Below are 15,554 nucleotides of genomic sequence, written 5' to 3'. Positions count from 1 at the left end.
TGTGATAAGAGTTGTATGAGCTTCTAATAAAATGATTTTAAAAAATGAAATATAAGGAACTGCTGGCAGGACTAGCCTCCTGGGTGTGCCCCTGTGCAACCACATAGGAACTTGCACTTAGAAGGACCCCATGCTTTGTTAACGTAGTACTATCACTGTGTTGAAGGAGCCCTGATGGCACAGTGGTTAAGTACTTGGCTACTAACCAAAAACTGGCAGTTTGAACCGAACCTACCAGTAGCTCTGTGGGAGAAAGATGTGGCACTCTTCAACTTAATGGCAATGAATTTATCACTGCCTTTATATTCTGAATATTTTTTTTCTTTTCCTCCCTTCTAAGTTTAAAGTCTTCAATTCCTTATCTCTCTTAATAGCTCTTAATTATCATTTGGTCCTGGGGCCTACACATTATGTAGCCAATCCTGACTATTTGAATGGCAAAAAGCATGGCAGAATAGATAGTGAGCCCAAGGGAAAGAGCAGCTTTTGGGGTGAGGGTGGGGGAGAGTGGCGGCACATATAGCACTAAGCAAGTATTTCCTTTTAATAACACTTTCTGGACTTTTATTGAATGAAACCTAAGAGAAAAGGAAGCATTTAAATCTTGCACCATTACTGGGGTTTGCTTAAATTTCATCTAGGCAAAGAGGATGTAAGTAACTGGCATTCTGGCAATAACATGGCATCCTTTAGTCACGACAGGACGTCATAGCCACCTGACACAGTGTCCTCACTGGTATTCCTCGACTTACAACATATTAGAATGATGACAACCTTCACTTACAATGATTTTGGTGTGTTTTTTTGTATGGTATGTCTGATGTTAGTAGTATATACAATGTTGCAGCCTGTAATTTGTTGATGTTATCATTCTCAAATATTCATTCACAGATGTTCAATGATCAGCTTTATAAAGATACTGATAATAAAAGGCAATAATAAGGAAAAGCATTTAAAAGGGAACTGAAATATTTGCCTTATATCTGAAATTATTTAAGATGGAATTAGTGGAAAGGACAGAGACTACTTGTTCTTTGTCAAGACAACCTGTTCCAGGTTGTTCTCTGTATTCTGGTTATTTTTTGTCTGAGTAGTCATTATTTTCACAATCAAAAATGTTTCATGGCCTTTCTCTGACTCTGATTCAATCTCATGATTAATAATGTCATCCCTTTGAATTTCAAATCAGCAATAATATATATTATACACATAAAACAAATATATTCCCTCACCTGTGCATAAACATTTCAACACGTCAAAGAATATGAGATCATGAACTTTAAATTGCATATGCTTAATATGTATAAGCAGCCCATCATATCATTGTCAGTTAAAATAATTTCTCATCAATGTTCTTATTTAAATGCTACCTTATTGTCTCCTCATCCAACTCATCAAAATTGTCAACCGACCAATATTTCCCATTTGCTCGCAGCACCTGAACGATGACCATTGTTTTATATAATCTCATACTTCGAGGGACAAATAACACTGGAATATCTATACTTCCTTTGGGAAACAGTACAAGCCCTGTAAAACACAAAATATGTTAATGTAGAAAATATTTGTGAAATATACCTTTAGGAAACAGAAAATTATCACTTATTTTCTTCAGTGATTACATGTTTTGTTCAAATCATTTCAAAACCAATTCTTCAATAAGCAAAATTAGAAATATGCTTCATTATTTTCCCCTTAAGTGTCTCCAATTATGTTAAAAAAAACACATTTTTTCCTGATGCATGAAGGTTCTCTTGAGAAGAATGAGAAATTCAAAACAAACCAGTTGCTTTTTACTCTATTCTGACTCGTGGCAATCCCATGTGTCCTGAAAAGTTGTAATTAAAAAAAAAAGTTTACTAAGGTTTCTTTTATCATAAAATTTTACTCAATAGTATTTAACTTTAATGGTAAACTAGGTGGGGTTTACATGTCAGATCATTTTCTGTATTCAACTATTTAAATGCCTTATCAGGCCTCTCAACAGATTGCCCTTACGAATTAAGTGCCCTTTGAATTACATTACGTTAAAATGACAAAGTTAGCATCCTCAAGGTACACAAATGCCCAATGTTCTAGAACTTGCTAGGTATCTATTAAGTCCTCCTCATGTCATAGTATTTACCTATATTTTTGAAGCCAAGCAAACTGCATGAAATAACAGAAAAGGAAAACTGTACTATGTTTGGGATCCATTACATAAACCCAGGCCCATGTGAATTATTTTCAATAGACTCCATTTCTGTTCTTTTCATCGGAATATTCTAATGATATACTAAAAAACCTCACTGCTATCGAGTCACTTCTGACTCATAGCGACCCTAAAAAGTAGGTCTAAATTTCAGATGATAGTTGCTGAAGCGCAGGCAGTTAGCCATCTTTGCGTAACACAAAGTTGATTTGTATTTTAAAATAAATTCAGGAACTTCACTGAGTAGGCAGGAAATCCACCTGCTTTATGCTATAAATCATAATTACAAATCTTTATGACTGCAATCTGAGTTCATTTGGGTGGAAAATTAGTCATTAGACAAAATAGGAAGGCTGTTTTATAAAAAATGTGAAAACTCTGTTCTGCTGCCAGCAGAATGTAATAAATTTCAAGATAATTTTCTGGAAACCTGACTGCTTTCTATCAAGCAGCAATATACATCATAAAATGAGTTCTTGAAAATATTTTCCAATTCATACATTGTGGTTGCTGTGAGCTGTCATCAAGTCAAAACCAGTAACACGTTGTCAACCAGCAATGACTGTGAGGACGGTGCTGGACTAGGCAGCAGTGCTCTGTTCTGCTGTACGTGCGGGCACTATGCATCAGAACTGACTCAATGGAATCTAACAAGAGCAATTTTAAAAGCATCGTGTTTTTTCCCAAAATCATTTTTCTTACTAGTTGTCAAACTACATTTGATATGTTAACATTAACATTATGAGACATGGTAATTATTTCTCGTAAAGGAAAACAAACTTAAATGTCTCTTTTATAAATCCTAAACTAGAGCTCTTCCAGTTCATCTCTGATAATCAGCAATAAATGATGCATATTTTATCCTTTAAAAATTAGTATTTCACAAGTCAAACATGTCTTTATCTTTTTTATTATAGAATTTCATTCTTCCCAATATCAAAATATGAGAGATAATTAATTCATCTGCAGATGTAAGAAATTAAAGCCTTACACTCCTTATCCATTTATCTTCAGCGGTAACACATTGCAAAACTATAACACAATTATCATAACCATAATATTTACATTAACATAGTCAAAAGATAGAAAACTTCCATCACAAGGATCATTTCTGACCAATAGTAGTCAAACCCAATACTTCCTCCACTCACTATCCCTGAACAACTTAGACCAGTTATTTGTTCTCCACGTCTACAATTCTGTCATTTCTAATCAGTTTGTGATCTTTTGGGGCCAGCTTTTTTTTTTCCTCCACAAAAACGAGGGTCTTATGTGGAAAGCCTTCTAATACACCCAGAAAAGGAGTGCTTTACTGAAAGCTGTACACCCTGCTATTTTCCTTTCCCTCGTAGCAGTATGTTTCCCGATAGAAGCTGTGGTTAGTATTACAGTGGCATTTAAATGTGATACAATGAGCACCATTCAGTGATGGCTCCTTCTGCACCTATCAAGGGGACAAGGTCCCAGGATTGCCCAATTGCTAAAGGAGAGGAAATTGCATATAGCGACTCGAATTCACACACACAAAGCACAACTAAAGCTAATGCACTATATAAATAAAAACTGAATATAAGTATATGCATCTATAATAAAAGGTGTTGAGTGCCTTGTCTACTCTAAATATGAAAATCCTAGAGTGGATTTTTTATAAAATGCATTTATCATTTCCCTCCTATACAGTAACTGAAAAAATGTAAATCTAACCCCTTTGGCAATATTAAGTTCTAACTTTCCCATAGAACTGGTGGTAGTAGATAATTTGTGTCCTTATTTACCATACACAGATATGATGACAACTTGTATCCATTTATCTTACTTTTGGAATGAAATGTATACATGGATAACAGCTTTAAAAATGATAACAATTCCAGTTCAGGTGTAATTGGATTTTTGACATATTAGATAGAGCTCTGATTATATTTGACAGATGTAATTTTATTTTCATTTTAAATGCTTCTTAGCTAACATATTTGTTATTCTTAGACTTTTTCTGCTCTAAGTTGACAGAAGATTTTAATTAACCTTACTGACAATGTAATAGCTATGGTGGAATTAGAGCCTGATATTATTTGTATCCATACAAAAATAAACATAATGTGAGATTTAACATTTATATTTTTTACTATAGGATTTAAAAAAAAATGTACCAGACTGGCTAAAGGAGATGGCATAAAATATCATTTGGTTAATCAGTCTAAGATTTTAAAAAGAAAAAAGTTGTCTACAAAATTATAATGTTTCTTTAAAAATGAATGAACACTGTTACAAATGTTCTCATATAGCTTCTATCTCTCTGCTGAAATTACCCATCTAATCTTTCATGGGGCCCAGCTTTTCAAAATTTAACCGTATCAGTCATAAACCCATGGTCATTGTGTCAATTCCAGGTTATAGTGACCCTAGGGCGTAAATCGTGAACAAAATAGATAGCCACGTCTATTGCCTGTGGAGTGGCTGGTGGGTTTGAACCACCAACCTTAAGTATTCACAGTACAAAGTTTACCCAATAGCACCACCACAGTCATCATTATTTTGAATAGCCTACCAGTCAGTTCCAACAAATGTGTTATGCCAGTTTGATTTTGATGACTTTTTTTTTCTCGTGTGTTGTTACATATATATTTAGTCTTGCATTTTGTATGCTTCAATTTGTTGTTATTACTGAGAGTGGTACATTTTACTTAGTGTGGGGCTAGTGTGTCAGTACATTTTTCTCAATGTTTGATGTGCTCTCTTATATTTTCTCCCTGTACCTCAATAGTGGGTCTGCCTGTTGTGACTCTTTCAGAGATGCTTGAGGGCTTGTCAGTCTGGTAGTAGGATTTGTAAGGACAGTATTCTCTGTTGTTCTTATTAAGCCTTATTGTTATGCTGGTACCATGTCCCCTGATCCCCTATTTTATTGTTCCTCTGGTAATTCTAGTCTTATGCCTTACATATGTTTAGTCCCAAAAAAACTTCATAGAAAAAATGGAATTAAAAGATAAAAAATAAGAATATAAACTTTAATTCTCAACAATGCTCTGTCAAGGTCAAAACACTTTTGTTAAGCAATGATACAAACCAGTCTATTCCTAAAGATTAAAGGGTACTGAGAATTTAATCATGTCAATACAGTCTCTTTAGCATTATTAACCGAGGAAGAATGGATGTCATTAAAAGAGATTTTTATGTTTTTAGTTTTAAGACTAAGAAACAAAAAGTCAGAAGACATCAAATCAGAACTGTAAGGTGGGTGCCTAATGCTTTTCCATCAAAACTCTCCCCAAATGCCCTTATTGATGAGAGGAATGAGCAGTGGCATTATTCTGGTAAAGAAGACCCTTTGATAAATCTTTCCAGGGCATTTTCCAGCTAAAGCTTTGGCTAATTTTCTCAAATCAATCTCAAAATAACCATGTTATTGTTCTTTGGCCCTCCAGAAACTAAACAGCAAAATACCTTGAGCATTAAAAAACACAAAACACTGTTGCGTGAACTTTTCACTAGTCTACTTTTGCTTTGACTGAACCACTTCCATCTCTTGCTTTGTGATTGTGTTTTGTCTTCAGGATTGTACTGGTTCAATCTGATCGGATTCTTCCAAGAAATGCTTCAGAATCTTGATCTCACTGGTTTAAAATTTTTATTGAAAGCTCTGTGCTTGTTTGTAGCTGATCTGGGCACAATAGTTTTAAGTTGACGCAACTTACAATTTTTCAGTCAGACTCGTGTTGAGTGAACCAATGGAGATGTCCACGGCTATTGTTTCTCATGTTAATCTAGGTCCACTTCAATTAGAGCATGGACATGATTGTTTTTTCTAGATAAAAATGATGTGGATATTCTAACTCTGTGGGCTTCATCCTGAATACTGTCTCTAAAACCAAGCTCACTGCAAACTAGTTAATGCTGACCCATAGTGGGCCCCTGAGGGTTTCTGAGACTGTAACTGTTAATGGGAGTAGAAAGCCCAGTCTTTCTCCCACGGAGATGCTGATGGTTTCAAATTGTCCACCATGCAGATCACAGCCCAATGCTTAACCACTACACTACCAGGGCTCTTAAAACAAGTTACCCATTTGTAAACTGCTAATTTCTTTGTTACATTGTTCACATACGTTTTCATAAAGCATCAATGATTTCACCATCTTCCATCTAAGCTTCACCATAAATTTGTTATTTTTTCTTTATACAACTTTAGCAGAATTCATGTTGCGCTGATAGGGGTTCTTTCGGTCTTATGTTTTATCCTTCTAAGTGCCTCAAACTTGATACTGTTTAAGCATGTTTTAACAATTTTGTATTAGCTTTCTTTGGTACCAAAATGCAAAAGGAAATCCAGGTGTTTTTTTTTTTCCTTCATACAAATTTACCATTTTATTGACATATCCAGTCTTTGTAAATTTACCTGTTCTGGATTCCATATAGAGAAAAAGACACAAAACATAAACAAATAAATATATCCAACAATGATAATATAAAACAGAGGGAAAAATATTACATCAAAAATATTAAAAACAGGAACAAATATGAAATAGGTCAAAAGGGAGGTCGTAGTATTGGACCTCAGCAGTAATAGACTTCTCACTCATCTTTTTCCTTTCCCCCAGCTGACATGAGTGTTCTGGAATAGTCTATATGCTACAGTATGTTGTTCTTTCCATTGTTGTTAGCTACTGTCAAATGGATTCAAACTCATGGCAATACCAAGTGTGCAGACTTTAATAAGGTTAAGGTATGTGTTCCATAAAGAATACAGGGTTGTTTTACAGTCTGTGGAAAAATTGAAAAATATACTGAATTTTCCCCACAAATCTTCTGGAACCCGCTTGTATAGGGAGAAGAGTTCAGGAAGAACTTCACAGCGTGCTTTTTTAGAGTAGCTGCCTTTCTTTTCCTCCAGAGAAGCTGCTTTTCTTCTTTTCCAAGTCTTCGGAACAAGAGTGATTCCTGAGGAGCCTCTCCAGTCTTTACTGTGAATGCCAGTGGAATTTTGGGGGAAAGAACTTTCAAGAAGAGTGCCATTCTCCCTGTATCTTCAACACGACGAGATTCCTCACTGTCTTCCCAAGGCATGTTCAATGTCCCAATTCTCCACCCAAGTACATCAGGGCTAACTAACTGTAGGCACCAGTCTTTGCTGAGACGTTGAGCCAGCTGGTATTCCTACAATTCCATTTCTCTTTCTCCTGTGACTTGGCTGGTGGATTTAAATCTCTGTCCATTTAGTTAGCAGCCAAGCAGCTTAATCATTGACAACCAGAATTTCTAATTAATCAGATCCAAATCACTTGCATCAAATTGATTCTCACTCATAGCAACTTTATATACGATTTGTAAGACTGTGAATCTTGATGGGAGCAAATAGTCATTTGTACAAATAATGCTATTAACTTCATATAAAATTTTATTTAACATTCTTTTCACACACACAATTGTGTTTGTATAAAATTAACCTGTTAAGTAAAATTGATAAGTTAATGTTCAAAATGGAGTCCAGGAAGGTTCAAACGAATACAGCTTGCCCATGTTATAGCCAAACTCAGAACAGATTTTTCTGACAGTAAGTCTAAAGCTCAATCTCTGTATCTTGACTTCTTTCTGAAAGGCTTACATCCAATTTTACATATATGTAGATTTGTAAAATAGCACCTAATTCTAGTATTTGCGGGAGAATGGCCTGTAGATCTGTTCCTATAAAGATTCCAGCCTAGGGAATGCTACAGGCAGTTATACTGTGTCACATGGGATTGCAAGGAGTTAAAATCAACTCTAATAATGTTATGCGCCCACCAACTCGTTTTTAAAATGTTGCAGAGGATCCGGAAAAAAATGGTACAGATCAAAATTTGTAGTACCATTTGATTGCTTCTCAATAAGAGAGAAAAAAATAACTGCAAGTATTCAACATGTGTTGACTTTCTAGGGTGTCTTCTGAACTCAACATTCACTTACACCTTGGTCTCATTTTTGGCTACTTGCCTTAATTAAATATGTGGGAGAGAATGAGATTTAAAATAGAGATCTGGCTAAGTAAAGCTTCTTCACTGACAAGAAGACTGTTGGTTTTCCTCCTGTCTGCTTCATGTCATTAGTTATGAATGTTAGCAAAAGAGCAATGAACCCCCAAAAGTATCTAACTATAATACAGTCTGGAATTCATTCTAAGGAAGAAAACCCTTAGAAAAGATTTTCCTTCCTTAGTGGAACAAACAGGGTGTGCGTGCATTTTGCAATGGGAAAAAGTCAATGTTTAAAGTTGTAATCTAGTTCAAGCTCCAACTATACAGAATTCGGTTTTATTTAAAAACTTCATAAATGCAAAGAAACTGAAATTTTCAAAAGAAAACTCATGAAATGTGTGCAGATATTATTTATACTCATGTTCTTTGGTCATACGTTGCACAAAATGTTGGTAAATTTAGGTTGAGACTGGGATGATTCACAGAAAACCTGCTACTGGGGAGTGAAGCAGCAGCATTCACATGCAGCTGGATAAAGGTTATGCACTCACTCACTGTCATCAAATCTATTCTGACTTCTAGTGACCCTACATGTAGGACATATACAACTGCTTCTTTGGGATTACAAGACTATATATGACATTCTACTACTCAACATCTCAAGCATAAAATGTTTTGTAAGTCACATCTTATGTTCTATGAAATGGAAAATCAAGCAAATGCAAATATATACATATATATATCTCAACCAAATTCAATAAATGTACTAGGTTACACTACCTCTGTTTTTATCAAATTATTAAAATTTGTTTCATAAATTTACAATTAAATATCTTTAATTTATATTAAATGTTTATTAGAACAGACAAATATTTCATTATCTATGAAATGCAACAACACAAGAATAACAACGTAAGCTAGAAAGCTCATACCTCGTAGACTGCTCATAGAGCTAAATCTAAAGGCAGAATGGTGATAAAAGTAGTCGTTCCAGTAAGGATCAAGGCTGAGTGCCTCAAATGATTCCTGATCTAATAAAAAGAATAAATTAAGAGATATTAGACTTCCAGGTTTTTCAAACAGACAAAACTTGTGGAAGTTAAAAAGTAATCAAATGTCTCTCTTAATGGAAGACTTCTGAGAGTAACATTAAAAAATATGTTATAAATGTGATTTCATTGGCATTTGCTTTTGAACAACATATTGGCAGTGTAAATGGGTTTCCCTTTAATTTGATAAACTTTAATGAATCAACTAATAAGTTCTTTGAATTTTAACATAAACTACTTCAAATTGAATGGATAATATTGAGACCCTCTGTGAATTCATGATCATAGTTTGTATTACACATATATGCATAAACATTCATGCAATTTTCCAAACAACAAAACCAAAAATGTCACTGCCATCAAGTTGATTCTGACTCATAGGGACCCTAAAGGACAGGGTGGGACTGTCCCAATGGTTTCCAAGACAGTAACTCTTTATGGGAGTAGAAAGCCTCCTCTTTCTCCTGAGGAGTAGCTGGTGGTTTTGAACTGATGACCTTGCAATTAGCAGCCCAACTCATAACCACTATGAGACCAGGGTTCTTTTATGCAACTTTATGTGTAAATTAATATTTCAGCTTTAATGTTGAGTATAAAATATTAAAATTAAAATACAATCAATTGTCCAGACATACTTGCTGGGTTTGTTTTACATAACAAGTACTTGCTTTTGGTGAGACCATACAATATTGCTAGGTGCCCTGAGAATGCCTCAACTTATAGCAACCCCATGCACATCAGAAGGAAACAATGTCCCTGTGCTGACCTGTGCCATCCTCAGAAACATTGCTATGTTTCAGACCATTGTTATAGCCATAATGTCAGTGCACTTTATTGAAGGCCTTCCTTTCGTCTGCTGCCCCTCCACTTTAACAAGGATGATATCTTTCTACAGAGACAGCTCCTCCTGGTGATATATCCAAACTATGTGAGACAAAGTCTTGCCATCCTCCTTTTTAAGGAACATTCTGGCTCTACTTCTTCCAACACTGATTTAACCTTTTTCCCAACATCATTCGATATTCTTCACCAATACCATAATAAAGAGACACCAATCCCTCAGTCATTCATACTCACTATCTAGCTTTTGCATGCAAATGAGTAATTGAAAATACCATGGCTAGGATCAAGTGTGTACCTTAGTCCTCAAAGTGCCAGCTTTGCTTTTGACCATTTTATAGTTAAAAGATAAAAGCCTCTTGAGAAAAGATACAAGTAATTTTATGTATAATGTATCAGACGCCAGTTGAAGCTGTCCTCGGAAAAGAATGGAGTCAATAGTATCTTATATGAATATACTGTTTTGCCCACCAAGCCTACTTCTAGAATTGTATCTTGAAAATTAACTCCATTCCAATGAGTTGATTCCAATTCATATGGAAGCAAAGTACAACTTCTTTTTAAGGTGGAGCTTTGAATGGATTTGAACAGATGACCTTTTATTAGAAGGGAAGTGCTTAACCATGAATCCACCACGGCCCTTTATCTTAAATATCTATCTCTTCAAGCATGAAATAAGATACATATAAGGCCGTCCATGGATTCATTATTTAGTGAGCTAAATATTAAAATCGCCAATATATTAGAAGACTGTGTATATAAATTGGTTCTAAAACAAAATGACATTAATAAAAAGTCAAAGATATGAATAAAAAGGTGTCTGATAACTGCTTTATAGGGAATTCAGATGTACTGTTAGGTGAAGTAAACAAATCTCAAGTGTTAGTAGTATACTATGTCTGTTTGAAAAAAAAAGGATGGAATAAGTCTATGTATGTGCCTATAGGAATTTATTCATGTACGTGTGTTTTTTGCAAAAAGAACAGCGTGGATTAAACAGAATCAAATAAAGAGAGTTACCTACACTGTAGGCTGGAATGGGATGGATGGCATAGGTATGAGAAGAGGTCATTCATGCCATCTCAAAGTATCATCCCCCAATACCAATTAATTATAGCTTAATTTAGAAATTGCTGAATTTATGTATGTTTTGTTGCGTGTGTTTTCAACATCAGCAATAACATAACTATATTTTAAAATTTATCAACGAAAGTTTCCCTTTACCAGGTAAAAGTTTTGGCACACAGAACCTCAACCAAGTGAGCACACTCAGCATCCCCAAGAATGAGACTGACATTAAGTGACTCCTGATGCATTGCAATGAGAAGTATAGTGTGTCTCCTATGTGATTCTCATACAACAAATTTACTCTGGATTGAATGACGAGGAAACAGAAGTCTATAGTGTAGAACAATACACAACAAAACTGACTTAGGCTTTCCAAAATGTCAATTAACATTCATTACAATTATTCTCAATAACTTTCTCACATTTTTAGTATTTAGTTATTTGCTGGTAAATTTGGGTTGGCTGGTAGCAAAGTTGGAGCACTAAAACTAAAACTATTAACAGTTTATTTCTCATCCTACATTGGCTGTTATATTTATTTTCATATTTTTATATATGTATTAAATAGATCTACCCATGTGATAATGACTTAGAGGTTCAAAACTCAAACTCATTGTCACATAACCTGTATGCAACCAGGAGTCATTCTGGGTACTTTGAGGTTATGTTGGAGAAAGACCTTGTTTTATGGCAGTGTTTTCCTAAGTGGGTGATACTTCCCCCTGGGAACTGTCAGGTGGTTGCATAAACACATACCTACACTTTAAAATACATTAAATTAAACATTTTTAAGTTTGAGATCCAGGTTACTTGCATTTTCCATTTAGTCAGACGATAAACATAAAATGATACTTGTTTTAGTCTACAATTTTAGCAATTATGTAACTTGAATTTCATGGAATAGTCTTTGTTTTAGGTATTCTGTGTGACATTTTTTTCCACCTCATAGTTGAATGACTGAAGATGGAGAAATGCTGTAATGTGTTCTGTTTTTATAGGCTGTGGGTTTCTGACACTAATTTTTTACTGGAGTAGAAAACCTTAACATTTTTGTTTTATTTTCCTTTCTTTTCCATATTATTTTTTATTTAATGAAATTTAATAAATACATTTTTTATTTATTTCTTGCTCCGGACTGCTGGGTGAGTTTGAACAGCTGACTTTGCTTTAGCATTGGAGTGTAAATTGCTTGCACCACCTAGGCATCTCTAATGTTAATTGCAAGGTTGGTGGTTCAAACCCACCGATCTCTCCATGGGAGAAAGCTGAGAGGATTTACAATCTCCTCAGCGCCGTGTAGGGTTGTGATGAGTCAGAACTCACTTGATGGATGTGGGTTTTGAAGGGGAGAGACTTCTAAAATGTGTCCTAAGTCTAAACTATTTGATTCTGGAAAAGAAAAGTTTGATTAACAGATATGAAATACCATCTGTGAAACATAAGAAAAAGAGCTTACTTGATAACGAAACATTGATGAAAACATCTTCATGGGTGGGATTTGTGAAATGTATAACAACTGATGACTGAAGATGGAGAAATGTTGTAATATGCTCTATTTTCATAGGCTCGGGGAAGAGTCCAACTCCACTGAGGTAAAATTTCCAATCTTTGAACTGTTTAAAGAAAAACATGCATAATATATTTGTTCAAACATATACATTTTATTGGCTATGGTGAAGATATATAATGTACCTACTATTTCAGAAAACACATTTTGATATAATATTTTAATGTGTTTTATTTTCCTTTCTTTTCCATATTATTTTTATTTACTTGAATAATCAACTGATATGCAACATATACAGACGTCTCTTTAAAAGCAAGTGTGTACAACTTCAGACCATATTATTTATTCCCATTATGTAGTTTATTGTATGTTCTCTGTTCAAATCATCTGGAAGTGTGACTTGAAAATTATGTAAAGATGATTTAATAGAGGGGGGACTGTGGTGGAGTAGTGGGTTCCTGGTTGGGATGCTAACCAAAAGGTCAGCAGTTTCAACCCACCAGCTTGTCCAAGGAAGAGAGTTGAAGCTTTTAACTCCCATAAAGATTCACAGCCTTGGACACTCACAGGAGTAGTTCTACTCGGCCTGATCAGGTCATGAGGAGTCAGCATCGACCCAATGGCAGTGTTTGTTTGTTATTTTAAAAATTAATTTTACTTCAGTTGCATCACATTGCAAAATTGTGCTCGAAAATGTTCTTTTTCTATCCATTTCGCATAAAAGCATCTTGATTGACTCTATGGCAGTGATTTGGTTTGGTTTGAGATTACAGGAGACTAGAACTCATTTCTAGGCATTCCCTACTTTTGCACTGAACTTTTCATACTTTTGAAGATGAATGAAGAGGTCATTAATGTCACTGAATAGTATGAATGAAAAGTGTTGAATGGGCAAATGTTGTGTTACCTTTATTGTTACAACAATGAAAAAAGAGAAAAGTTACCTAAAATAACTTAATCAACAATAACTCAGTTTATAATTCCCAAAACATATAAATGTTTCCAAACACATTCCAACAAAATGAAGGAACCTTGTGTTAAGATAGTTCTATACTAGGATACGTGGTGATAGAAAATCCATAAAAAGTTTCTTTGAGTATGGAAAATTGTAGGTAATTTCTATCTATCTATCTACAATCTTTGTCATCTATCAAGCTATATATAACTACAGATAAATTTATATTGTATAAATGTTTTAGTGACTGCATTAATTTTAGAGAATCTATTGACATAAGTTCACAATATTTTCAGTTATGCTTTGTAACTGAATGACTGAAAGAAAACATAAATATTTAACTAATTAACAACTAATTTAAATGAATTATTTCTTTTTGGTTACTTTTCGAATAATTTTTGGGTAACAGAAATTAGTTGACTTAAAACTACCGAGAGTTAGCCAAAATCCAAAATAAAAACTCTGTAATGCAATATTTTCTCTTCCCACAAGTGGCATAGCATAGGGTATCTCTACTGTTCTTCTATGTTAAATTATTGTCTGCCATTATTGAACACTAATACCCAACAGATGCCCTAGCATTGCTTTAGATACCCACTTGGGTGCAGAGGGAAATGAAAAAGCAACCTCCCTAATATATGCATTTAAAATGAAATATGTAATCATTTTAGTCCATCATAATCTCACAGTCTTATAAAGAAGGAAAATCAAGACCTTTCAAAGCTTCAGAATGGGAAAAGTAGTAGTAAGATTAAATTTGGTTGGATGTTGAGCAGAGCATGTCAGAACCAATAGGACTTTCCATAGACACATGGTATAAGAAGCACGGACTGATGTGAGACTATAAAACTACTTTAAGTTTACACTGTCCTCCTTCACTTTTGTTATTCTGGCCTTTAGTTCAAGCAAGTCACATAATCAATATGAATGAAATAAAGAAGCGAATGATTAGAAAATAAAACAGGGCATCTAAAACTGAACAAAGGAAGCCTTGAACAAATGTTTGAGACCAACTACAGCCCCCAAATTCCCACATTTGCTGACTCCTATTATTCCCCTGTGCAGTGACACTATCTCATTTGGAGACTCCACGGACACAGTATGTGTTCATAATATGTGTGCAGTTGTTGATGTTCCACCCAAATTAATTTGAGGATGCAAAATGTACACAAAACAACTGTGATCTAAAGTTGAGATTGGCAATGTAGAAATCTTCACGTGGAACAAAACCCAAATCACATGAAATGAATAATAGCCCATAGTTGTTTCCTGCAGTTCAGCAAACAAGCACAATCAGAAAGAGTCAAAGCTTATCCTTACTGCAAAGCTGATTTTAGACAAGTCAGCTACTCAGCTGTGTGTGTCAGCAGAGATACATTTAATCGATGAAAATGAAATCAAGAGAAGGAAAAAATGTGTATTCATCCTTTACTCCCCTGCTACCACCCAAACATGGATGAAAATTTATTGCAAAACTTTAGCCCTAGAAAAATAAACTCTGGAGTTTTAGTTTAAAAACACACAAACAAAAATTTCCTAAGAGGGCTGCATAAACATGACCTATACTATATTTCTTAAAGTTCATTCAATTAATACTTTACAGTGAATTGGTTTTGTTATCAAAGAGCACTGGCTGGGTAAATTAAAACGAAAGAGGAAAACACACATAATTCAGGGATAAAATCAAAAAAGTCAGAACAATACATTCAACAGATGAAAGGGGTCTGGACCCAGTGGGTGAAAGGATGAGTTATTGATTCAAGTCTAGCAAAGCCGGCTCCTGGAAGCCGGGCTGCAATGTGGAAGGAGATGTGACTGAAATGAAGCATCAGTGCTCAATTGGTCCACACAAGATTGAATTGATTATTTGCTTCTTTAATGTCTTCTGTGTTTGATAAACAATGTCCTTTTTAACTTCTAGTCGGGTTTTTCTAAAGCTCTTAAGACAAACAATCCTGCCAAACAATCCTTAAAAAGAGATGATTTCTATAGAAATGTG

The 15,554-nt window shown here is 34.7% G+C and overlaps 1 protein-coding gene across 1 annotated transcript in view; it reads right to left on the bottom strand.

The window, feature by feature from the left end:
• The window catches only part of CFAP47 (cilia and flagella associated protein 47), a 223,362-nt gene that overhangs the window by 27,388 nt on the left and 180,420 nt on the right, over positions 1 to 15,554 (bottom strand). The window contains exons 55-57 of the mRNA XM_013008474.1: positions 12,550 to 12,706; positions 9,069 to 9,167; positions 1,371 to 1,530 (exon numbers count right to left, since the gene is read on the bottom strand). Of these exons, the coding sequence (XP_012863928.1) occupies positions 1,371 to 1,530; positions 9,069 to 9,167; positions 12,550 to 12,706 (416 nt within the window). The remainder of the gene's footprint in view (positions 1 to 1,370; positions 1,531 to 9,068; positions 9,168 to 12,549; positions 12,707 to 15,554) is intronic.

The sequence above is a fragment of the Echinops telfairi genome, unplaced genomic scaffold, assembly GCF_000313985.2.
Source record: "Echinops telfairi isolate 266 unplaced genomic scaffold, ASM31398v2 ScPeMD7_38;HRSCAF=143, whole genome shotgun sequence".
Lineage (NCBI taxonomy): Eukaryota > Metazoa > Chordata > Mammalia > Afrosoricida > Tenrecidae > Echinops > Echinops telfairi.
This window is presented reverse-complemented; position numbering and strand designations above follow the sequence as displayed.